The sequence below is a fragment of the Alternaria incomplexa genome, assembly GCF_024043165.1.
Source record: "Alternaria incomplexa strain BMP 0042 chromosome Unknown scaffold_8, whole genome shotgun sequence".
NCBI lineage: Eukaryota > Fungi > Ascomycota > Dothideomycetes > Pleosporales > Pleosporaceae > Alternaria > Alternaria incomplexa.
The window spans coordinates 536,342-560,037 of NW_026249857.1; the positions used below are offsets into that span (position 1 = coordinate 536,342).

The 23,696-nt window shown below is 54.2% G+C and overlaps 10 protein-coding genes across 10 annotated transcripts; 5 read left to right on the forward strand and 5 right to left on the reverse strand.

Moving 5' to 3' along the window:
* Positions 1 to 632: 632 nt before the first annotated feature.
* J4E90_005988 (uncharacterized protein) lies at positions 633 to 2,575 on the reverse strand (the record flags this gene model as incomplete). Its single annotated transcript, XM_051435538.1, has 3 exons — positions 633 to 1,437; positions 1,490 to 1,704; positions 2,135 to 2,575. The coding sequence occupies 3 exons, from the start codon at positions 2,573 to 2,575 to the stop codon at positions 633 to 635; spliced, it is 1,461 nt and encodes a 486-aa protein (XP_051290396.1).
* A 1,004-nt stretch (positions 2,576 to 3,579) lies between these two features.
* J4E90_005989 (uncharacterized protein) lies at positions 3,580 to 5,805 on the forward strand (the record flags this gene model as incomplete). The annotated part of the gene is made up of 5 exons (XM_051435539.1): positions 3,580 to 3,746; positions 3,803 to 3,919; positions 3,978 to 4,167; positions 4,221 to 5,316; positions 5,369 to 5,805. 5 exons carry the CDS (start codon positions 3,580 to 3,582, stop codon positions 5,803 to 5,805), a joined length of 2,007 nt encoding a protein of 668 aa, XP_051290397.1.
* A 1,203-nt stretch (positions 5,806 to 7,008) lies between these two features.
* J4E90_005990 (uncharacterized protein) lies at positions 7,009 to 8,909 on the forward strand (the record flags this gene model as incomplete). The annotated part of the gene is made up of 2 exons (XM_051435540.1): positions 7,009 to 7,634; positions 7,772 to 8,909. 2 exons carry the CDS (start codon positions 7,009 to 7,011, stop codon positions 8,907 to 8,909), a joined length of 1,764 nt encoding a protein of 587 aa, XP_051290398.1.
* Positions 8,910 to 10,091: 1,182 nt separating this feature from the next.
* On the reverse strand, positions 10,092 to 10,892 carry J4E90_005991 (uncharacterized protein; the record flags this gene model as incomplete). The annotated part of the gene is made up of 1 exon (XM_051435541.1): positions 10,092 to 10,892. One exon carries the CDS (start codon positions 10,890 to 10,892, stop codon positions 10,092 to 10,094), a length of 801 nt encoding a protein of 266 aa, XP_051290399.1.
* Positions 10,893 to 11,716: 824 nt separating this feature from the next.
* Positions 11,717 to 13,499, forward strand: J4E90_005992 (uncharacterized protein; the record flags this gene model as incomplete). The annotated part of the gene is made up of 2 exons (XM_051435542.1): positions 11,717 to 12,014; positions 12,106 to 13,499. The coding sequence occupies 2 exons, from the start codon at positions 11,717 to 11,719 to the stop codon at positions 13,497 to 13,499; spliced, it is 1,692 nt and encodes a 563-aa protein (XP_051290400.1).
* A 1,570-nt stretch (positions 13,500 to 15,069) lies between these two features.
* On the forward strand, positions 15,070 to 15,955 carry J4E90_005993 (uncharacterized protein; the record flags this gene model as incomplete). The annotated part of the gene is made up of 2 exons (XM_051435543.1): positions 15,070 to 15,528; positions 15,584 to 15,955. 2 exons carry the CDS (start codon positions 15,070 to 15,072, stop codon positions 15,953 to 15,955), a joined length of 831 nt encoding a protein of 276 aa, XP_051290401.1.
* Positions 15,956 to 16,529: 574 nt separating this feature from the next.
* J4E90_005994 (uncharacterized protein) lies at positions 16,530 to 17,549 on the reverse strand (the record flags this gene model as incomplete). The annotated part of the gene is made up of 3 exons (XM_051435544.1): positions 16,530 to 16,920; positions 16,971 to 17,365; positions 17,412 to 17,549. 3 exons carry the CDS (start codon positions 17,547 to 17,549, stop codon positions 16,530 to 16,532), a joined length of 924 nt encoding a protein of 307 aa, XP_051290402.1.
* Positions 17,550 to 18,376: 827 nt separating this feature from the next.
* Positions 18,377 to 19,373, forward strand: J4E90_005995 (uncharacterized protein; the record flags this gene model as incomplete). The annotated part of the gene is made up of 2 exons (XM_051435545.1): positions 18,377 to 18,853; positions 18,903 to 19,373. The coding sequence occupies 2 exons, from the start codon at positions 18,377 to 18,379 to the stop codon at positions 19,371 to 19,373; spliced, it is 948 nt and encodes a 315-aa protein (XP_051290403.1).
* A 257-nt stretch (positions 19,374 to 19,630) lies between these two features.
* Positions 19,631 to 20,393, reverse strand: J4E90_005996 (uncharacterized protein; the record flags this gene model as incomplete). Its single annotated transcript, XM_051435546.1, has 3 exons — positions 19,631 to 19,845; positions 19,898 to 19,975; positions 20,036 to 20,393. The coding sequence occupies 3 exons, from the start codon at positions 20,391 to 20,393 to the stop codon at positions 19,631 to 19,633; spliced, it is 651 nt and encodes a 216-aa protein (XP_051290404.1).
* A 1,281-nt stretch (positions 20,394 to 21,674) lies between these two features.
* J4E90_005997 (uncharacterized protein) lies at positions 21,675 to 23,344 on the reverse strand (the record flags this gene model as incomplete). The annotated part of the gene is made up of 3 exons (XM_051435547.1): positions 21,675 to 21,790; positions 21,840 to 23,223; positions 23,333 to 23,344. The coding sequence occupies 3 exons, from the start codon at positions 23,342 to 23,344 to the stop codon at positions 21,675 to 21,677; spliced, it is 1,512 nt and encodes a 503-aa protein (XP_051290405.1).
* Positions 23,345 to 23,696: the final 352 nt, after the last annotated feature.

Consider the following 23,696-nt stretch of genomic DNA (forward strand, 5'->3'; position numbering starts at 1 on the left):
GATGGTCAAACGCCCGTGTCCTCTATTCAAGACTTGAGTGAACGAGTGCTCGAACTCTTGTCCTATGTTTTGGTACTGCAGTACACGATGCTTTGCTTCAGCCTGTTTAAGGGCTTAGGCAATTAGTCTTGCAAGGTCTGGTTTCACCCTAGACGTTGCAGGACTGGGTTGTTGCTTGGTTTGCTTTGCTTTGGGGTTCTTGTGCTGTGATGGGCGATCGCGAAATTGTGACGATTATATATGGGATGGGATGTCGTATCTACCTCCTGCGTCTGTCGTGTGGGGCGGATGTGAGCTCTGCTATCGACCAAGGGAACGCGCGCATGCACGGGTGTGTCGTTGTGTTGAGGGAAAGTGAGAGGGGATGTCGTGCCTTCCTTCCAGGAAAGAGCAACAACGTGCACTGACGCACCATAAACCATCAAACCTCACCTCAACAAAACAAGAACACAATAGATGGAAGTATTAAATGTTATATTCCTTCGCCGCCAGCCACTTCGCCAAGGCAGACGAGGTTAATGGGTTCGTCGAACACTCATTTCATGCAAAGCTCCCAACGTTAACTCTTGTCTAGTCATGAGCCGTAAGCAGTCCCAGTCTACACCCGCGACCCTAATATACAAAGCACACGCTTAACCAGAGAACTCCTTAATGTCGGTAGTCTTGCCAGGGATAAGAGCCAATGGCACGATACCCGACACGTGCATCTCGGGGCCGTAGACGTGCATGTTGAGGCCGAGCTCCTGGCCGACACCCTTGATGTTCTTGAGACCCTCCTGGTAGTTGGGGCCGGCACGACGGATCCAGATCTGGACGTTGTGCTCGACGAGGAGAGGTGCGACTTCCCTCAGAGCGCGGATGACACCCTTGAAAGTCGAGGCGACGTTGGTAAAGTTGGCAATACCTCCACCGATGAAGAGAACCTTGCCCTCTGGGTGTTGAGGAGCACGGAGCATGAGGTCGAGGACAGTACGGGCGTAGTGGAAGGTCTGTGTCTCGGTGGGAGCACCAGAGTACTCACCGTAGTTGGCGAGCTCACCGGCGAAACCAGCAGAGGCGATGGCGTCGGCGTAAACGACGGACGCACCACCACCAGCGACCAGGGTCCAGACGCGGCCGGTAGCGTTGAGGATGGTCAGCTTGAGGGAAGCACCAGTCTTAGCGTCCATCTCAGCAATGTACGCTTCCTCCTTGCTCATCTCACGACCGAAGGGAGCGGGGAACTCCATCGGTGGGCCGACATCGACGGTCTGCTTAGCATTCTGCTGGGGAGCAGCTGGTATGCCGAGAGCTGTCGCGCTGCGAGCAATAGCCCACTTGGCACCGCACTCGAACTCAGCAGTTTGGTCAAGCTTGGCAGCGAGATCCAGGAAGTGAACCTCAGCTGAGGTCTTCTCCTCGTTGGGAATGACGACGAGAGGGTTGATCTCAAGGTATCTTGGTTACGTTAGTATGTATTAGGCAGGTGACAGGTGCCTGAGTAACTCACGTGAACTGGCAGTCAACGTAGACGGCGTATAACCTTGAGATGAAGTCGACGAGGACGTTGTGTACACCCTCGGGCACCTTCTTCAAGAGAGTGGCGGCAATCTCCTCGTTGGAGGGGTATTCCTTGAGGTCGACGGGGATGAGGAGCTTCTCAGCCTTCTCATCGACATCACCGACATCGACACCACCCTCGTGGGTGAAGAGGATCCAGTCACCCTAAGCGGACAAGTTAGCGGTGAGATCGGCAAAAGATCGCAAGATGGCGCCGATGCTAGAGCCGCAACACCACGGGCCCGTAAATTGACGATGCATAGGTAGCGGCGCAAAAGCGCTGAAATTGCAGCCACATTTGCATGTGAAAGTGGACGTGCGTATCGCAGAAGAGTAGGTGCTCTGCAGGAGTGGGTCGGCCGTCGTTCCCTTCGTCCGGCCGGCCTTGAAACAAAACCAGGCAGTGCGCCCGGTTTAAGCACGCTTCCCGCTCCGCTTGCACTCGAGCTGCAGCATTCCGCTCTGAGCTTCCGAGTATGCCTTTTGCACGCCTTCGCATGCGCCAGACCACACGGTCGCCCGAAACGGCACGAGATACGACGTAACGAAATAACGAAATGATTGTAGAAAAAGGCGGAAACTGAAATGGACATACCTCTCGCACGGAGTTGATGTTGATGTAGTACTCGGTGTCTTGGGGATGGGGAACGAAAGGCTCGACCAAGAACTGCCTCAGGACACCATCAACAGTCTCAACACGCTGCTCCTTTCCTGCCCTCGCCTCGATCCACTCCCTCGCCTCAGCCCAGGTCTTGTTCAGCGCGAGCAGGCCGCTCTTGCCTCGCCTCTTGATGAGCTGATCTGGCTTTGCGACGAACTTGGAACCGGGGGTCAGCAGCCATGGGTATGTGGCCTCGGCCTGGTCGAGCACGCCCTTGATGTCCTCATCGGCGGCGAAGTGCAGTGATGCGAGCTTGGAAGGGGGGTTGTGTGTGGCCGACGCGGGCAGGGGAGTGGGCTTGATGACAGGCGCGCGGGTGAGGTGGTAGTTGAGGATGGCCTTGCCGTCGGCCTCGAGGATAGACTTGGCTGACATTGTGGTGTATGGTCAAACTGCGATGGATGAGTGTCAATGTCAAGAGGGGCGGCTCGCGTGGAGACAATGGGGTGCAAGAGATATGGCTGGCAGGCAATCCCGAAAGAAGTCTCGGGTATGGCAATGGGGCCTTATGCAATGTCCGGAGACGAAGATGTTCGGAGAAGATGGTGAGGGGGCCGGGACAAAAGATGCGAAGTGGCAGGCTGGGGAGTGGGCAGACGTACCTGGATTTGTTGAGGCTTGACACACGGTCTGCAGAGGGTTAAGAGGAACTGCTGGCAAGATTGAGTTGTCAGACGGCTTGGGAGGAGCTTGAGAAAGCGGTCTGATGTTTTTTCTGCGTGTTGAGCACTGAGGGCGGGCAGCGGATGCAGGGCTAAGGCACTGGGCGCACGGCGGGCCTATCACGGCGAGGACACCCCACCAGGGGTACAGGAGCTGCGGATGCCCTACACGACCCACGACGAGATATCAACGACCCGAACACACGCTTCCCGGGGGATTTTCCGCGATAACACCTTCCAGAAAGCGCCAGCGCGGTGCATTGAAGCCCCATCTATTACCAACACCCCCAATTCCGATGTGCGACGCTGCGGTGCAGACATTCGGGTCCCCGTTCACCGCTCGGGACTTGGGGTTAGCGCCACACGCATCTAGTTCGTGCAGGGGATATCACTCTCCAGCTCAACACCGCCAAAAGTAAGGGCCAAACTTCGGAAAGAATCGCTGCTCCCTCTTCGCAACCTTCTCCCCATCCATCCAAGTACTCTGCTCTGCCCTCAGCACGGCATTGCATCCATAAGGTAAGTCACTCGCTCGCTCCTTCCCTAGCCCTTGTTGAGCTCCATCCCACCTGCCCGCTCTTGCGTGCCTGCCCCAACAGCTCCGAAGCATTTTTTCCCACGCGAAATACCCCGACCGCCAACCTTATCTGCTCGTCACAACGCCCGTTCCGAGCCAGACTGACCCTCCCGCCTCTCTAGAATTAATCGACCTTCACAATGCCTTCCGCAGCACCCCCCAACGGGAGCGTCCCAGCGCAGGCGGCCACCTCGAGCGACGGCCTCTCCGCCAACGACAACATCCGTCGTTTCGCTGCCCCCAGCCGGCCCATGAGCCCCCCGGCCTCGCACACACTCTTCCATCCCAAGACACGATGCTTCGTCTAGTAAGACCACCACGCCTGCAAAATACCGGAGCGCGGCTCTAACACAATGTGAACAGCGGACTGCAGCCCCGTGCCGTCCAGGGCATGCTCGACTTCGACTTCATCTGCAAGCGCAAGCAGCCCTCCGTCGCCGGTATCATCTACACATTCGGCGGTCAATTCGTCAGCAAAATGTACGTAGTCGTCAATACCCCGACATGCCCCGCCAAGCATCCGACTCACACAACACAGGTACTGGGGAACCAGCGAGACTCTGCTGCCCGTCTACCAGACAGTCGAGAAGGCCGTTGGCAAGCACAATGATGTTGACACCGTTGTCAACTTCGCCTCGTCGCGCTCAGTCTTCCAGTCTACCATGGAGCTGATGGAATTCCCTCAGATCAAGTGCATTGCCATCATTGCTGAGGGTGTACCCGAGCGAGTAAGTTCCAACCGCAGCAAAAACTACTCTTAACAGCCACTGACTTGCACTAGCGTGCGCGTGAGATCCTCCACGTTGCCCAGAAGAAGGGCATCACCATCATCGGCCCGGCCACCGTCGGAGGCATCAAGCCCGGTGCGTTCAAGATCGGTAACACTGGTGGTATGATGGACAACATCGTTGCCTCCAAGCTCTACCGCCCTGGTTCCGTCTCATATGTCTCCAAGTCCGGAGGTATGTCCAACGAGCTGAACAACATCATCGCAAACACTACCGATGGTGTGCTCGAGGGTGTTGCCATTGGTGGTGACAGGTACCCCGGTACCACCTTCATCGACCACGTTCTCCGATACCAGGCCGACCCCGACTGCAAGATCATTGTCCTGCTCGGTGAGGTTGGTGGTGTTGAGGAATACCGCGTCATTGAGGCTGTCAAGTCTGGCCAGGTCAACAAGCCCATTGTTGCGTGGGCCATCGGTACCGTTGCTGGTATGCTCAAGACCGAGGTCCAGTTCGGTCACGCTGGTTCTTTCGCCAACTCTCAGCTCGAGACTGCGGCAACCAAGAACAAGACCATGAGGGAAGCTGGCATCTACGTCCCCGAGACCTTCGAGGAGATGCCCGGCACTCTTGCCCAGGTCTACCAGAAGCTCGTCAAGGACGGCACCATCAAGCCCAAGCCTGAGCCCGTTGTACCCAAGATCCCCATCGACTACTCATGGGCGCAGGAGCTCGGTCTCATCCGAAAGCCCGCTGCTTTCATTTCCACCATCTCTGACGACCGTGGTCAAGAGCTTCTGTACGCTGGTATGCCCATCTCTGATGTCTTCAGGGAGGAGATCGGTATCGGTGGTGTCATGTCACTGCTGTGGTTCCGTCGCCGCCTGCCCAACTACGCCAGCCGTTTCCTCGAGATGGTTCTCATGTTGACTGCCGATCACGGTCCAGCTGTGTCTGGTGCCATGAACACCATCATCACTACCCGTGCTGGCAAGGACCTCATCAGTGCCTTGGTCTCTGGTCTCTTGACCATTGGATCGCGCTTCGGTGGTGCGCTCGACGGCGCCGCTGAGGAGTTCAGCAAGGCCTTTGACAAGGGCCTCAGCCCTCGTGACTTCGTTGACACAATGAGGAAGGAGAACAAGCTCAGTAAGTCGCCTAAGCTGAAAGCCATATTTTTACAGCAGCTAACGTCTATCAGTTCCCGGTATTGGTCACAGGATCAAGTCGCGTAACAACCCCGATCTTCGTGTCGAGCTCGTCAAGGAGTACGTCAAGAAGAACTTCCCCAGCACCAAGCTGCTCGACTACGCGCTTGCCGTCGAGTCGGTGACCACATCGAAGAAGGACAACCTGATTCTCAACGTTGACGGCTGCATCGCTGTCTGCTTCGTTGACCTTGTTCGCAACGGTGGTGCTTTCACCCAAGAGGAGGCTGAGGACTACCTGAAGATGGGTGTCCTTAACGGTCTCTTCGTCCTTGGCCGAAGTATCGGTCTCATTGCCCATTTCCTTGACCAGAAGAGGCTGCGCACTGGTCTTTACAGACATCCCTGGGACGACATCACCTACCTCCTGCCCTCGCTGCAGGCTGGTGGTGCGCCAGGTGCCGAGGGCCGTGTTGAAGTTACGTTGTAGAGTCATGGTTTGGAAAAGGCAAGGGTATATCCGGTTCTAGTCGCTTGATTGCGGACCCAAACTGGCGTTTTGAGCGTGGTAGACGAAGGTCTTCCGCAGCATCGTAGGGCCATTGTAGCAATACCCGCCCGCTGTTGGCGGACATATATTATTTAATGTCAAACGAACAAGCAATGCGAGTTCCACGTGCCACGTGCCATGTCTTGATACGGATGGGTCGGCAGCACTTTTTCAGCCCTGTGGGCGGCCTAACGTAGTGCTCTGATCCATTTTTAGCCACCCTACATTCCGCTCGAAGAAGCAAACCCTTCGTCTGTTCGCCGCAATAATTTTCACCAACATGAATCCTGACACGGCGACATCTGGAAGATGAAGTCGCCCACGATAGAAGGAAAATTATCCATCCGGTTGAATCAAGGCTTAAATGCAAGTAAGGCAGACTCATGTTCTGTACCGTTGACCCACAAAAACATGGTGTGGCAGTATCGTATGTTTCCTCATTGTACCTGATGTGCCGAGTCCCGCTCACCGGTATCCCGGTCACGACCACGAGAAGCGTTAGTAAATCTCTTAGGCTAACTGGACGTAGGATAGCGGCCAACACACTCGTGCGAGAGAATCATTCTTCATAGGATCTGGGCTCCCGCTGTCAGCACCCAGCCACCCCGTTGATTTTTGCAGGATTCGATGCGCCCCAAAGCCATACCTATAGTCTTGGCATCCACCATGGTCTCGTTGAATACGGCTAAAACGGATGCTGTGTAACCAAGGAACCGCAAAGTTTTGGTTCATGCATCGATGATGCCTTTGCACGGATGTCTATCCGTCTGCAATATTTGGCTCGAGGCAGTCATGAACATGTCATAGTTGTTCAGCAAGGCTGCAGCTTCAGTCACGCCGCGGCCCTACATGCGGCGCGTACAGAGTTGTGAGTTCTTCCGCGTCGCTTACATTAGGCGTTCAGCCGCTATCGTTATTGGGGGCCACGGACTGTTCGCTTCTTTGTGCTGGCGGGTAAGGTGCCTGGCTGCCTTGGAAATAAGCATGGGTATCTAGTTCTGCATGCGAGCTGCCGCAGGGAATAAGTAGAGATGTGATCCCGGGGTTCAGTTGGTGTTCAGCCTTGTCGCTGGTATTATCGTCACCAGCAAGCACCATCGTCATCGTTTTGGTGTTGAGGTACCACACCAACATACTCTCGCAATGTTCACACGCACCATCGTCGCCGCAATGGCTTCGGCCTCGCTGGCTGGCGCCCAGAGTTCAGACTCGGAACATACACTTGCTGCTTTCGCTTTCGTTCGCACGGGAGAACGGACACCCATCTTGCGCAATAATACCCAGACTCTTACCAGCTTCGGCGCGAATCAGATGCATGCGCTCGGTCAAAAGTTCAGATCAAAGTTCATTTCCGGTCCTGAGTCCATTGCGGGACTATCAGAGGATGTCCTGAACAACGACCAGATTTGGGTTCAGACTCTCGATGCGCCATACCTGGTTTCGTCGGCGCAAGCCTTCATGCAAGGTCTTTACCCACCACATGACATCAGCAACGCAACTGGTGATAACACGGGTGTCCTCGCTGACGGCACTTCGGTCGACTACCCACTCAACGGATATCAGTACGCTAGCATTCATGCTGCGAATGTGTACGACCCAGTTTCGAGACTTGTATCTGGAGCTGGACAATGTCCACAAGGACAAACCGACGCACTGAAATACTTCACGACTCAAGAATACCGGGATGCCGAGTATTTGGCAGACAACAGTGAACTGTACAAGAACCTCCCTCTGGATTGGTTCGAAGGCCACGTCAATCAAGATGAACTGTAAGTACGATTGGAGACGGAATACGTCTTGGACTTTCGCCTTCTATTTTATGGTCTTCTCCTACCCCTGCCCTACCTTCTCTGGTGCAGAGCTTATTCAGTACTGTCATGTGATTCAAATACTGACATTGACACAGGTCATATATGTATGCACTTGAACTGGCAGACTACTTATCATACCAATACATGCACAACGCTAGTATCTACAAGACCCTAGCAAACAATGAGTCCGGCTTATACGATACGCTCCGATCCCGCGCCGACGAAGTAGCCTGGTATCTCTACGGCAACACCTCAGCCTCCGACACCAGCAACCGAGCCATCGGCGGCAAAACGCTCGCCGGCTCGATCCAAAACACCTTCGACATGCTCGTATCTGGCAAGAACAACAGCGCCGGCGATCTCAGCAGCGCAGGCCAGATCAGCACGCCCAGCCCACTCACCTTCTTCTTCGGCGAACAAGACGCCATGATGAGCCTCATGTCCTTAATGATGCTCGACACACAGTCCGCCGAATTCAAATCCATCCCACCCTACGGCTCCGCCATGATATTCGAACTCTTCAGCACCAGCTCCAACACAGCCATGCCCAGCGACCCCGACGACCTCTGGGTACGCTTCTACTTCCACAACGGCACAGACGCAGACGACAAGCCACTGCAATCCTACTCCATGTTCAACAACGGGCGTTCCAAGACAGACATGCGATACACAGAGTTCGAAAGACTCTTCAGCACCATCTCCATGCAGGGCCTAAGCGACTGGTGCGAAACCTGCAGCACAGGAGCTTTCTTTTGCCGCGGCGCAGACGGCAGCGGCGTCACGCTCGTCGTCCCCGCTGCCCACGAAAGACCAAGGAAAGACGGCGTCTCCCCCGTCGTCGGCGGCGTAATCGGTGCCGTCATTTCTCTCGTCGTAGCAGGCCTCCTCTTCGCGCTCGCTATGCTCCTCACCGGACTCCGCTTCCACCGCGTCGAGCACCGTCTTGGTGGCAACCTTCGACAGAAATCGGATCTTGGTGGCTTCAAGGGCTCGGCGAAGTTGGCGTCGGATCCGGATGTTAGTCTTGCGGGGAATGGGGCGCCGCCTGCGACGGATAATGCGGGTATTGTTAGTTTTGGCGGTGATGGGAAGAGGGGGCATGAGAGGGTGGGGAGTTGGGAACTTAGGCAGAAGGAGTTTGGGAAGGATGTTGGGGGTGAGAGTCCGCGGAGTAGTTTTGGGGGGATTGATGGGGTTGCTGTTAGGGGGGTTGAGCCACGGGATCAGGTGTGATCTGGGAGGTGGGATCTGAAAAGCATTGGTTTGGTTATTTGGTTTTTGGCACGCTCTTTATGACACTAGGATGATGGAATATTTGAATGAGGATGAGGAGGAGGAAAGAGAGGGCCTTGTATGGGCTTTTGTTTCACACGATCTTGATACCCGGTTTCCCCATGCGTGGGAAACCATTGTAGGTTTATGTCTTTATGAACACGACACTCGCTTTACGAATCAGAGAATGCAAACGTTCTCAACATATTCTCTCATCTTACTTGCGTTCTTACTCACACATCGTACTGCGTTCTCTCTCACTTCACTCACCACTTCCCCAGACAAACCCATGCCATCCATCATCCGTCGACCTCACCCAATATATCCCTACACAACCACTCCAACTACCCATCTCACCATCAATCAAACCAACCCAGAATGCGTAGTCCAATGGTCAAGACGTCCACGCCAAGTAATCCACTACTGAGTAGTCCCTTGTTCTGTCGGGCCTGCAGGACCGCGAAAAGGGCGTGTGTCGGACTAAAAACCGCCGCGGGAGTCGTGTGGGAGGTGCTGGTTCGAGTCTAGCCGCGTTCATGATATCTTCTTTTTTGCTGTATTTACTGTGCTTGAACACGTTGGAATAGCGTTGGAATGAACAGGAAGGGAGATTGGTGAGAAGAGGATATAGTGCTATGTATGGACTACCATATTTTTGTGTCCAGTGTCCAGTCCAACATTACCGCTCACGCAATGCTCGCTCTTCTCTTACCTTCTATACTTGCATGTCTCTGTTAAGGTCTTGCTGTACAATGCAGAAGATTATATTTCTAAGACTCCCTCGTTATTAGCAGCAGTGTCTTCTAGCTGAACATATTAGAGTAACTTGTAGTCTTACTCCATCAGATACTGGCCGAGAGAGATTGCTGTCCGAACAGTGAACCGAGCATGACAATACGGAACATAGTAGAACGGTTTAACATGAAAAAAAAAAGTTATGTAATCTCATTGATCGCATATACAGATTTGAGTAACCAAACATTTCAGCCGCATGCTGTACCGCTTAACTCCTTACGAACGCCATATCGTGGCAAAATCCACACAAGCAAGCCTGTGCCAAAGCACATTCGTATTTTCCGCTCATGAACATCAGAAACCACCGTATTATCCACAAAGAAACGAAGACACGAGCTCATCTCTTCCTCATCTCAGCAGCTGCCCTGCGATTCCAACGGCCACTCCCGCTGTCATAAGGTAGTCGGCACACCGCGCTCTCTTCGCCGCATTCCCTTGACCGTCAAAAGCCGCACAAGCCTCGACGGTAAGCTGCGAGCAACCCAGACTGCTCAGACTGGAACAGATGCTCTGAGCGGACTGGAGGCCGACACTGGGAATCGCGGTAATGGTAGCGCCGCCGCCGTTGGGGGCCGAGATGGTGACGCCAGCCGCGCCGTTGGCTAGAGCAGTCGTACAACTTGCAGCATCGCTTTGGCAGCTTGTATAAGCGGACGAGCAGGCAGCTGCGTTGGTGTAAGTCGTCGGTATGTACGGGAAAGGGTAGAATTGGTTCTGTACCGTGCTTCCGTGGTTTGCGCCATTTGTTTCCTGCACGAAGGGCTGCTCCCCGGTTGTGGATGCGATTACGAAGGAGACGGTCGAGGTGGCCGAGGGGTTCGCGCCGGTGGGGACTGCGCCGATGGCTCCTGTGCAGGCGACGCCTTGGGGACAGCATGCTACGTGGCCTGCCTGGTCGGCTGAGCAGACGGCTGTTCGTGGGCAGCAGAGTCCTGGCGCGCCAAGGCCGGCGCAGTTGAAGTAGGAAGTCGCGCACGCATTGCCTTGTCGCTTGAGCAGTTCGAGGTTGCCGTCGGCGGGAGATGTCTCCATGGCCTCGTATACGGGGGTCGGTAATGGCGCAACGGCGGCCTCGAAGTCGCCGTAGACATCGGGTGCGGCGAGCGCGGCGAGCGGCGCAAGCAGTAGCGGGGCGAAGAATGTGCGCATTGTGAGATTATAGATGTTGGTCGTTCGTGAGGCAAGGTGTACGGCTTGCGCCGGAGAGTGGTGATGTCGTACGGGGCCGGCTTGTTGTTGGGACGGCTACGGCTATCGATGTAGTAGTGGCTGGGCGCTGTTTGCATGAGCGTGGGACCGATGTGTGCCAATTAGTAACTCACAATTGGAAGCGCAGTGCAATGGACGGTCGCAGTATGGGCTGGCAGGTGTCGAGATGTCGTGGGCATCAAAGTCGGTGCGGCTGTGTGGTATGCGCCAAGCAAGGTGCGTTGTAACGGCAACGCGGTCCAAGCATCCAATCGGACTATAGTACGTCATGCACATGGCACGTTCTCGTCCACGCCCGCGATACGGGACGGCGGGCCCTGATGATCTCTTCCTTTTACTTTGGCCCTGCTTTTCTGCTTACACCGCTTACCACACCTTGCCTGCGTTTTTGGTATACGATCCCAACCATAGCTTCACGTCGGCGGCTGTGAGGTAAAAGCGCAGTCACGTGAAGCACTTATCTAACCATCAATGTGGAAGTGCATTAGCACTATGCTTGTTCGATGTTTTTGGGGCAAGGCATCCGTTACGCTACGCTTTGTTGTGGTGAAAGACATTGTGGCTGTGCTCGAATAGTTCAAGATGAGTCGAAGTGAGCGGCGCTGCGCTAGGTAAACCATTTGCGAACGCGCAGTGTAAATAAAGTCCTGTCACCAGACTCTGTGATCAAACTTTCGTTCTATGTCCATATCACGAACGACTATCGCTTCCCTTTCGAGATCGTGTTACTCCACCAGACCCAAAATCTCAACCACAGTGCGAAGATGCCCGCCATACGTCTGACTCTCGCATCAAATGCAAACCAATCAACGAAATGCCCAATCCTTATACCCGCTTCCGCGTCCACTAACCCCACAGCTTCGTCTTCTGTCCGAGCGCTTGTCTTCAAGAGTGCGCAGGCAAAACTGCGTGTAAAGAAACCTACTCGTGTCTTTGTCGGACGCAGCGGGCAAGAGCTTGTATCTGAAGCAGATTGGAAGAGCAACATTAATAACGATGTCGTATTGCTCGTCTCAGCGGGAGAAGACTATGTTGGTGCGAGGAAAGTATCAGGGGTGCATGGTAAGTAGCACTGACGTTTGAGCAAGTTTGCGCTCAATATCTGTGCTTATCCCCTTCCGTATTACGATCAATTACTGACACAATATAATAGCCGACGCAAATCCACAATGCCCAGTTGAAATATTAGCATCTGAAGCAACCCTCATTGAACCGCTGGCTTTAACTCAGCTTGAGACTACCGCGCGCACGCTTCCGGGTATCATACACGCCGTTGGTCAACCCGATCTCCACCCAGGCACCAAGTTTCCCATCGGCGCAGTCTTTGCTTCCAAGGGATGGATCCATCCTCCTCTAATCGGTGGCGATATCGGATGTGGTATGGCCTGGTACAAAACAACACTCAACAGAAGCCAGGTTGATGGGAACAAAGGCAAGAATGTTGCTAATCAGCTTCGGGGACTAGAGGGTGCCTGGCGCAACCAAGCCTATCGAGAGAAATGGCTCTTGGACGAAGACAACTGTAGCATTTCCGCCGGTAAACAGTGGGACGCTGCTCTGGGCACCATAGGAGCTGGGAATCATTTTGCCGAGATCCAGGTCGTCGAGGAATCGGGATTTGCCAAGTCGGACGATGGACTCCATCAAGATGATGTCGTCCTGCTAGTCCACTCGGGATCACGAGGACTAGGAGGTAGCATTCTCAAGAAGTACACAACCGACTCACGCACAAGCTTTCCGGACGATAGCGAGGACGCCAATGCATACCTGGAGGAGCACAACAAGGCCTGCGAGTGGGCAAAGGCGAACCGAGATCTGATTGCCCTGCGGTTCCTTGCATGTCTTGAGCCTGGCAATAAAGACTGGCAGCTGGGCGACTCGAACGCAAGCGACTTCGGCGAAGAGGGCATAACGATGATCGCGACAGCCAAAGCGGCACTGAGGAAGCGCAAGGTAGTTGACATCTGGCACAACAACGTCGAATGTGTGGCCTGGCCTCCACCTGCCCCTTCTTCAGCTGCGGAGGAACCTACGCCTGAACGCAGTCTGACCGAGGCGCTGGACCAAATAGCACTTGGCGATGAAAACACTCCAAAAGAATACGTCTTTCTCCATAGAAAAGGCGCAGCCCCAACATACGACCCCAAAACTCAGTTGCCGCTCGGTCTCCTTCCACTGCCCGGTTCCCGGAGCACCGCCACGCTCATCCTCCAGCCAACATTCTCGGAAGCCAACTCATGGGGGCTTAAAAACGGACTTTCGCTGGCCCATGGCGCAGGACGAGCCATGTCTCGGGCAAAGGCTCTCCAGACCCTGGGTAAGAAGTACAAAGGCATCAACCTCTTGGAGCCGAATGCAGAAGACCCAGAAGGCACGTGGGTTATCTGTGACGAGAAAGACCTTGTCTTTGAAGAAGCTCCATGGGCATACAAAACCGTTCAGGATGTCGCAGCGGATCTGGTCGCTGCCGGTGCAGCGAAAATAATCGGTTGGTGCTGTCCTAGAGTCAGCTACAAGGTTCGGAAAGAATTGGATCTACTGAGGTAGCCCCATCCTCGATGCGCTAAATTTACGTGGAACAGATCGTTCTCCACCGGGCATGCCGCGATCCGTATGGATGCCGGTATTTGAGTAAGAAGGGTACCCAAGCGTCCTGCGCAATATGCGAAAGAGTAATGATGAGTATGTAATTTCGATGTTTCCATATCACTCTGCATCAGATAGATGCAGCAACCCTGTCTTTTCCCACTTCAACCGCTTCTCGTCAATTTCCTCTGCTTCCCACGCCTCCTCCTTCTACATCATCTCATCTCATCTCGATCTCGAGTCACACCCGTCTTTGCCGTGCCGTGCAACCTTGTCCACCGCCTCTCTGCCTCAGTAAATCGCATCTGATACACCCGCGCCAGGAACGCATGTTTGGTCTATTTGCGTCGATAAGCGCGACAACGAGAGTTTTGTGTGGAATGTTTGTTCCCTTAGGGACTCGGCTAGTGGAAAGGGTGCAACACGCAAGCGCCATGCCACTGTATGGGGTAAATTTGGATCTGTACCAAGACTGTTAGATCCGACTAGCGCTGCAGTAGTCAAAGCTTGGTATATTGGCGGCAGAAAGGACATCTGCGACAGCCTGACCCTCTCTTCCTCAGAGAATCTGCATCAGCAAGCGACGACACGACAAAAACACTGCAACTCTTCGTAGCCTCCAGCCTACGTGGCAGTATGACTCCTACTTCCCAGCCCCAAGATGTAGCCCCCATTGGCGCATACAGAAAACTGAGCTGGCTGGGGCCAAGTCTGACAAACTCCACACCAGGCTCAGCCCTGGCCTCAGGAACAAGGCCCGCCCCCGCAATGATTGGCCGGCAAAGCGCCCATGCGTCTTGGTGTTTCGAAACGGCGAAGCGGGCGCGCATCCTTTAGCGCAAAAACGGCAAACAACACCTGGTTTCATGCAATAACGAAGGCAGTCTTTGTTCGCGGCGGCCAATCAGCCGGAGCGAACCGGCAGAAAAGAGGGTTCCGTAGTGGGTTTGCGTGCAAGTGACGGCGCGCAAGGCTTTGCGGGAAATGGGCGTTGGATCAGATGGATGCGTGATGGGACTTTCTTGGTGTGTGACGCCCCAACCACCGGTGCATGGTGCCTGCTGCGCCTCTACCCGGCAGGAAAGATTATATAGTGTTTGCCAGCCGCCAGCTTCCTGAGGAATCATCCCCTTTGCAAGCAAGCCCCCTTCACTGGTTTTTCCTACAGTTCATTGTCTGCCAACAGAGTCTTTCGCTTTGCTTATCAGCGTTCGCTATAATATTCGGTATGTAATCACAGTCCCTCGAGCGGTTTGCGCTTTCCCAATTCCCATTCCATTCCTACCCGGGTGCCGTTCGTGGAACTTTCCGTTTGCATATTTGTTCGACAAGGTTCTATCGCGCTTTCCCCTCTCGCACTTCAATTGCGCGGATCTCATATAAACACACTTGGCGCCTCCACTTCATTTCCCCGATCACTCAGTTACTTCGCTCATCTACTCTTACTCTTCCGCCTGCACTCGCTAAACAATTCCCACAGTCGAGTCTCAACTTCATTCTTTCACAAGAAACCACCAGCCACACATTCAAAATGCTTGTCTCAATCATCTCTGTTCTGGCCGCGGCCACCGCTGTCGCCGCCCAAGGCACTCCCGCTCCCGTCGTAATGGGCAACCCCATGGGCGCCAAGTACGTCGGTACTCTTCCCGCCAAGGAGGGCAGCGCTCTCACCGGATCCATCGAGGCCACCACCGGCGCCGACGGCAAGGGCGTCAAGTTCCAGGTCTCCTTCGCTGGCCTTCCCGAGACTGGCGGTCCCTTCATGTACCACCTCCACGCTAAGCCTGTTCCTTCTGACGGCAATTGCACTGGTACCGGCGCTCATCTGGACCCGTACATGCGCGGCGAGGCTCCTCCCTGCGATGCCACCAAGCCTGAGACCTGCCAGACTGGTGACTTGAGCGGCAAGTACGGAAACGCTACTGAGACCACTTTCTCAGCCGAGTACACCGACTTGTACTCTGCTACTCTGCCCTCTGACCCTGCTTTCGTAAGTTTCGCTCATACCCTATAAGTTGGAAACCCAATTTGCTAATACATCACAGTTCGGCGCCCTGTCCTTCGTTGTCCACCTCAGCAACAAGACCCGTATCGGCTGCGCCAACTTCACCATGGTCTCTGCTGGCGAGGGTGAGGGCTATCCAGCTGCCTCTTCCTCTGCTGCCATGTCTTCCGCCCCAGCCATGTCCTCTGAATACGCCATGCCTCCTACCAGTGCCTCATCTGGCTTCGCCATGCCATCCGGCTCGCCTGCTTACAACGCCACCAGCACTGGCATGATGTCGCCCACCACCGGCATGCCCATCCCTCCCAGTTCGGCCTCCGCCTCAGCCCCAGCTGAGTTCAGCGGCGCCGCCGTCAAGGTCGCTGGTGGCGCTGGTGCTCTGCTCGCCGCCGCTGCCGCGCTCGTCTTGTAAATGAGCAACATCCGTGCTTAGATGGGAGCATAGGTGCATCATGGAGTTTTCTTCTTTTTCTTCTTTTCAATGTCATTGATACCAGATGGGTCGCTAGATCGGCTTCATCGCTTCTTTTCGCCAGACACGCGAGGGTCCATTACTTTGGTACCCTTTTTTCGCATGTGTATAGGGTCATGTTCACGGGGTCACTTCTTCAATAATGTAGTTTGATAATGGGCTAGATATGAGAATGTCACGGATTTGCAAATACTGTTCTTGCGTCTTAGGTTGTCTCCGGTGAATGTTCTGACGTAACTTCATCAGGGCGCTTCTGTGACAATGTATATATATGTTAGCGTGCGTGAAAACACTGTGCAATATCACTCAGATTGATCAATGGGAGATGGTGACGTTGGTGACTTGCTCAATTGCAGTCGATGGCCATTTGGCTCATATTCATGTGTAGTACATGAGGGTATCATTCCCCGTCCACGTGTCAACCTCCATCTCGTATCCTACTCGTCCAAAGCTATACAGTAAAGCATGCGCAACTCGAAGTGAGAGCTGTCCAAGCCTTGGCTTTGACAGGTGGTTACTCTGAATCGCTGTCAGGAATATCGCCACGGCCAGACTTCTTGAAGCGCGGCTTGTCCTCGGCAAGCATAAGCTCTTGATCGCGCCCTTCGTATCTCTTGCCGCCGAATTTCCAGGCCACAAACTTCTCTGCGTCCTCGAACTCCTTGAAGCGGACGGTGACAATGCCCTCAGGTTCCAAGTCCCAAATCGTGACCTTGGTGACTTCGCCGATCGCCTTAGCGGGTTCCATCGTATCATCGAAGACATCGCCATAGTTATCCGGGTCGTTCTTCATCACGTCCACGTCGAACATGCCCTTGATGATGACGGTCTTCGCCCACTTGTTCTTCTTGGCCACGAAGGTTTGGGCAACCTCTTCCTCGTTGTCGGACCACTCGTTGAGCTTTCTATATCTCTATTAGTAACAGATTGAGGATAACCAGACTGGCGAACTTACCGGTTGAGCTCTTGCCTGTTACGTTCTGACGCCTTACGATCAGAACGTGTCAGCTTCGATGCCACCTTATCGCCATCCTTCTCCTTCTTGTAGTCCATGCTGGCAGGCTCAACGCGGATGTTGCCGTGCTTGGTTTCGCCAAGGCGCAGAGGGTAGTCATCCGCAAGCTTGACGGCATTGACGATCGCCTCTTTCTTGAAGTATACGATCATGGCAGTGCCGTTGAACTTGCCCTCATCATCCTTGTAAAGATTGATGCGAGGCTCGCCGTTGGCGCCCTTGTCGATCATGCCGTATCGTGAGAACTCTTCCTCGAGCTCCGTCTTCGTGGTGTCGAGCGGCAGGTTGGAGATCCAGATGGCCTTGTTTTCCATGACCTTGGCTTTCTTGTTTGTCTGTCTCATGTTAGCGATTGATCTAAACGCTTGAGACGTTACTAACCTCGGGTTCCTTCTCGGCCTTGCGCTTCTTGGTGGTCTGCGGCTCTGGCGGTGTGCGATCAGCGGGTGCCGACGGAGAGCGTGAGACAGCCTCACGACCCCCCATGAAGTCGTCTAGGTCTGTAGCGTAACTGGACATGTTGAGTTAGAATATGTCACGGCACAAGTTCGCGCCAAATGAGGTTCGGCAACAGGTTCAGCAACGGCTTCAACTGATCAAGGTGCACGTTGGTGAGACGCGCAACTTGTTGTTGTTGTGGTGAAGAGGAGCTCGAGTCGTCGGCGGCAGAAATATTGGGCGGTAAGGTCTGTTTGCGGGACAACGGGCGCTACGGCGTTGATGTTTCTCCGGTGCCGGTAGCAACAAGGGCTGTTGCCTAGCGAAGAAGAGAACTCAGGGCGCTGGGAGTGATGACAGCAGCCTTGGAGGTCGCTGTTGGAGACGCCATGGTTCGTTAGTCTTTCTGAAGGGCAAGCCTTCTAATGCCGCCATGCTCTTTCGGAGGGCGCGGATGAACCTACACAGCGCTGTGCGAGATGTATAGGAGCTCAGAGGCGAGTGAGGTTTGTTGTGCTGACCAGGTGAGGTTTGTGGAAGAGGAGGATAGGGATGACGATGGCAGGACCGATAGAGTCGCGGAGTGGTGCATGCAGGACGCCGGCGAATTCCCGCCTAGCGCCGTCAGGGTAAGCTTTAAGCTTCGATCGCAGCAGCCTTAGCCCCGCATGTGCCGACTCAGTGATCACGGTAAAACGCCCATCCGAGGCATGCAATGTAGGACACACGAGACACTCCAGACGCAAGAGGAAACCCTCGAAGATCACTGCGCCCCACCGCCGAGTATATATAGGCGGAACATGTAGCCGCAAGAGTCCAGTATTTCTCCCTGTTCCTGCTCTTGCGACCGTTGCGCACAGCGAAACTGATACACCATGTCTTTAGTCGATATCCTGCTCAGACCCAATATGCGGGACCCGCTTCCTGCGCCCTCGCTGCTCGTGCAGTCTAGCAAGTCGTTCGCCGACAAGCTGAGCCTGACGACGCTTCCGTACCACGTCCACGAGATCCTCCTCGGCTTCCTGGGCTACCATCTCATCCTCCATGTCCTTTCTCCCGCCGTTTCGCGACTCGTCTGCCCGAATGTATACAGGAGCTTCAATAAGCGCACGCGACTCAACTGGGACATCCACTGGGTCTCTATGATTCAAGCGCTATTCATCTGCGCCGCTGCGCTGTGGGTCATCTTCAAGGATGAACAGAGGCACGAGATGGACTGGAGGGGTAGACTTTGGGGATATACGCCAGCTAGCGGTATGGTGCAGGGATTCGCAGCTGGGTACTTCCTATGGGATCTCCAAGTGTCCGCGCAATACATCAACATTGCTGGCGTAAGCTCTTTGATCCATGCGATCGGTGCTTTGGCCGTGACCTGCATTGGTTTCGTACGTTCTCTGCTTCCGTACAGCATCACACATACTGACAGTTTTCTAGAAACCCTTTGGAAACTACTACGGCCTCTCCTTCGTCCTCTACGAACTCTCCACCCCGTTCCTCAACGTCCACTGGTTTTGCGACAAGCTCGGAATGACTGGCTCAAAGCTCCAGCTCTACAACGGCATCGCCCTCCTCGTTACCTTCTTCGGCTGTCGCATCGTCTGGGGTTCATACCAGTCTGTGATGATCTACTCAGACATCTACAAGGCGCTCACTATGCCCAAGCCCGAACTCATGAGCTCTCTGCTCGAGGCCCAGAAGTGCGACGGAACCTCCAACAGCAGTATGGGTCTCGAGGGACCCGGAAACTGCACAGCTGGCGAGCTGCCCGTGTGGCTGGTCTGTGTATACTTGGTGGGTAACACGGCGTTGAGCATGCTCAACTTCTTTTGGTTCTCGCAGATGATCAAGGCTGTTAGGAAGAGGTTCGTACCTGCGGATGAGACTAAGGCCAAGAAGAGCCAGTAAGCGTCCTTCTTGATGAATGATGTGGTGGATCAAGAATGCGCAAGTGTTTGGAATGGGCGTTCTTGGAGTCGCAGGATGAATGTAATGGATGGACAGGGAGAGAGTGATGATACCCAGCGTTCTTTGGATAGTTTCTCAAAGTTGATGATACTGAACATGAATTATGCGCTTCAACAGCAGCAATAATGAGCTCAATAATAGTTATACATCCACGCGCTCATGTCCAAAACGAATCGATTCAAAATGGTTATAACTTCTCATAACTTCGCACTCGCAGTGCCCATCTTCTCCACCTCCTCTCTCAACACCCTCCTCATCTCCCCCGCCATCTTAGCCCCCTCCTCATCATCCAAATCATCCCTCTGACCCCGTCCAAACATAGTCCAACTCTTATTCTTGATCTCCGGCATCGTCTCCGGACGCGGGATGATGTGGAAATGTACATGAGGTACTACTTGTGCTGCACGTGCTCCTGCAAGTACATATTAGAATACGAGGAGATGGAAAAGAAGCAAGAAACATACCGTTATTCTGCACGATATTGTAATCCGTCACGCCCGTTACTTTAGCCACCGTCCGTGCTAGTATCGGTAACCAGAAACCTAGTCACATAGTCAGTATATCACTCTTCTTCTACCCAAAAGATTCGTTTCCTAACGTACCAATCTCCCTACTCTCCACAGCCTCCATATCCGCAACCTTGACCTTATGCTGACGCGTAGTAACAAGCAAATGGCCTCCCGTCATCGGCAAGATATCCAGAAAAGCAACGACATCCCTACTCCTCAGCACCACAAAACTACTCGGACTCGTTTTCTCTGGATCGCTCTCCTCCTCTTTTGGTATACTCTCTTTTAACAAGTCTTGTTCTAGGGTACTGCTGCTCTTCCATAGAGAGGGAGTGGGCGGTGGACTGCTCGGGGAAATAGACGAGGGTGATGATGAGGGGAAGGGGAAGGCGGCGGCGATGGTGCAGAAGGGGCAGGTTTGGGGTGGGTAGTGGAGGTCCGTTTCTTGCATGGCTGCGTTGGTGGGAGTGTTGGTTGGTTGCTAGGAGCGTTGGTTGTGCTGGTTTGTGGGGATGTAGTAGTCGGAACGGTGAATAGTAATTGATGGATGTTGATGATAATTGATGAACGGGTGCTGACGATGCCGTTTGTTGATATGGATATCCACGTCTTGTTCCGGTAGGTAGGTGAAGGGCCGGTAACGCTGTCCAGATAACGCAGGTGCAAGTCGTTGTGGCAGCACAATTCACAACCTCCACTAACTCAAACGTCTTCAAAATCGAACAAAAAAGACGACGAAAGATAAAAACGATAATCAGGGTCTTCCCCGTATTGATGATCGATCAACACGCAATCAACGCGCAAAGCTGTGGTCGCAGTGCATCCAGGTGAGCTCCGTATTCAGATTAGCGCCGATGTCGACGTGAATTGCCGAGGCACATTGATCGCGGGAACGCGACATGGCCGGGCTGGGCTGGGCACGTCTGCATCGCGATCGTGGAGCGGCAACGCGGGCGCGTGTTGGTGTCAATGCACGCAGAACGCGAGAAAGCAAGGAAAATGTGGCGTCTGAACACGGTCGTGACGTATCGTGTATTTTACGAGTCTTCGACGCGCGACGCGATGCGCTTCTTCGTGTTTAGGTGTGGGTCTTTGCATGAGATGGCTGGGGAAGGATGGCTAACAGCATGTATGGCATCATCGTGCAATGTCAGAGTAAAGTCACGTCACGTCAGACGAAAGCGAGGCTCATTGAAATTTCTGTCTCCATTTGACGCGAAACAGTGCGTTTTCAGACTATTCATACACTCTGAGAGCTGCCTCACATTTGCTATCCCAATGACCCATATTTCCCACAGACACCACATGCAGATCCACCAAGGAATAGCCTCTCCCATATCACACCATTCATGGTATATCGATCGCTAATGCTATGAGCGAGTATCCAGAGCCGCTACAGAGAAATGAAGTTAAGAGTGATGTGAAAAGGCAAGCACCCTTGATTTGCGCCTCCGTGCATGGGGGATGAACGCCTGCGACTCCATGTTCCAAAACAAGACAAGAGAAACCATAACAGAATTGTGCAACCAACTTGCATCCCATGTATTAACGCCGACCGGAAGATGGTATTAGCCAAGATGTAAACATGAAGGGGTTGGCTTGGATGCAATCGTAAATTTTGCTCCCGGTCGAACCGAACATCGTCATCCGCTGCTCAGTGAGCATGGCGGTAATGAATAGCTTTGCGACTCCTGAGCCAAAGACCGGAAGTGCCTAAAGAAGGAGAACAGTCTTAGCGCTGGCTCTTGGTCTTGGAGGGGACAATGGCGGCCTCCTCCTCCTCTTCTTGGAGCGCGTTACCGTAGGCAGCGACGTAGTCCTTTGCCCACTTGCGTAGAACGATGGATGCTGGTGAATGTTAGTTGTGAACGACAGAGTGGAGTATGCGATGACTTACCCTTCAAGAACTTCTTGCTAGCATACTTCTTAAAGAAGGCCTCGTGAATGACAGGGCTGGAGAGGTAGTCGATCATCAGCTGCAGGACAGGCTGGATCTCCTCCTCGCTGTAGCCGGCGTAGTGTGTGAGGGTCTCGTCCCAAGGGCCACGCTCGAGGACGAGGCGGGCAAGGTACATGGCAGCGGCAGCGACTTGGCTGGGGGGGTGGGCGAGGAAGCGGTGATCCAGGCAGCCGATCTCGAGGAGGTACTTGCCCAGTGTGCGGGTCTGGATGTCGTAGTTGTCGGCCTTTGATATCCGGCGGAGGAAGTTCATGGGGTTGGGGTAGCTCAGGTCGTAGTTGAGGGCAGCGAGGACGAAACGCTCGGCGCTGAGGATCTCCTCCTCGGTGAAGCCATCATCGGCGACGTGACGGAAGTTCTGGACGTGGGGAGAGAGGACCTCCTCGTACTTGGACGCGATGAACATGGCGGTGACACCAACCAACTGAAGACGGTCAAGCTGGACGATCTTGGCTGAGAGGAAGCGGTCGATGATGTTGACAGCAAGGAAGAGAGTCTCCGGGAGGAGGCGGAAGCGAGTGTGAACTTCGAGTAACCAGTCGACGAGAATACCGCGCATCTTCCACTCAAGCTCAGTCTGGGACTCCATATAGTCCGGGTTGGCCATGGTCGCAATCTCTAGCTCCTTGAGGTACTCAAAGATCTCAACAACGTACTCGGAAACCATCAATGGGTCATCGACGTCCTCCTTGTCTAGGTCTGGGCCCTTGTAGAAGACCTCTGTGATGGGCTCGAGCTCCTTCTTGGTGCCGTTGGCAGCCTTGGTGTCCTTCTCCTCGGTAACGTTCTCCTCTGGGACAACGTTCTCAGCCTCCTCTTCATCTTCCTCCTTGAGCTCCTCCTCGGGGTCCTCTTCCTTGACGGTCTTGGTAATTTGCATTCGCTTCTTGGCTGGTTGGCCGGCGATACCGTTGCCGCTGGCACCGCGCTTCTTCACCTCGGATGACGCGAGGTTCTTCTCCTTGGGTTCTAACATGGAACGCGTCGAGTTGGCCCGCGATGGCTTCTTGATGCCGGTGGGCTGTGCTGCTTTGGAGACTGCGCCCTTGGTGGCCAGGACCTTCTTTCCATCCTTCGCGACAGCACCGAGGCCGTCGGTCTTGGTGACATTGCTGACGTCACCGAGGGCAGCACGCTTACGCGTGGCAGCACCGTTCGCGCCTAGAGTAGCAGTAGACTTCTTCGCCTGGAGAGTCTTCTTGGGCACGTCGGCAGCAGACTCGTTGGCGCCGAGGTTGGCGGCCTTTGCACGCGTCAAGCGTGTCGTAGCCGCGTTCTCATCGTTCTCGTTGGTGACGGCGCGCTGCCTGAGAGATCGAGCCTGTAACACGCGTTAGTAGAGTGAATCGTGATGGACGTGTTGCTTCGCGCCGATGGGAGATGGGACGAGAGCAGATGGGACGAGAGCAGGTGAAAGGGCGACGACGTACAGCGGGAGGCATTGCAAGCAATATTATGTATGCTGATCAAGGCTAGAGAGGTATCCTGGTGTTGAGTATATCTGAGAGTGGAATGGCGGCTGTAGGACTTGTTTTGATACACTGTTTTGAGGTGTCAGCAGAGCTCGGTGAAGCTTGAAAAAGCGCGCGTAGAGGCTGCCAACGCGAGAGCATCGAGAGCCGCGGTGTGCATGCAGCGATATTGCATACAGAACCACGGTTGATGCTCGCGAAAGCTGGCCGGACTGACACGCCCGATGGGGTGCGGCAGCGACGGTGACGTGACGGGCGAGAGAGACGAACCCTTGGAGCGCTCGGTGCGTGGTAATTGAGTGGACAGGGTAACGGTCCAGCT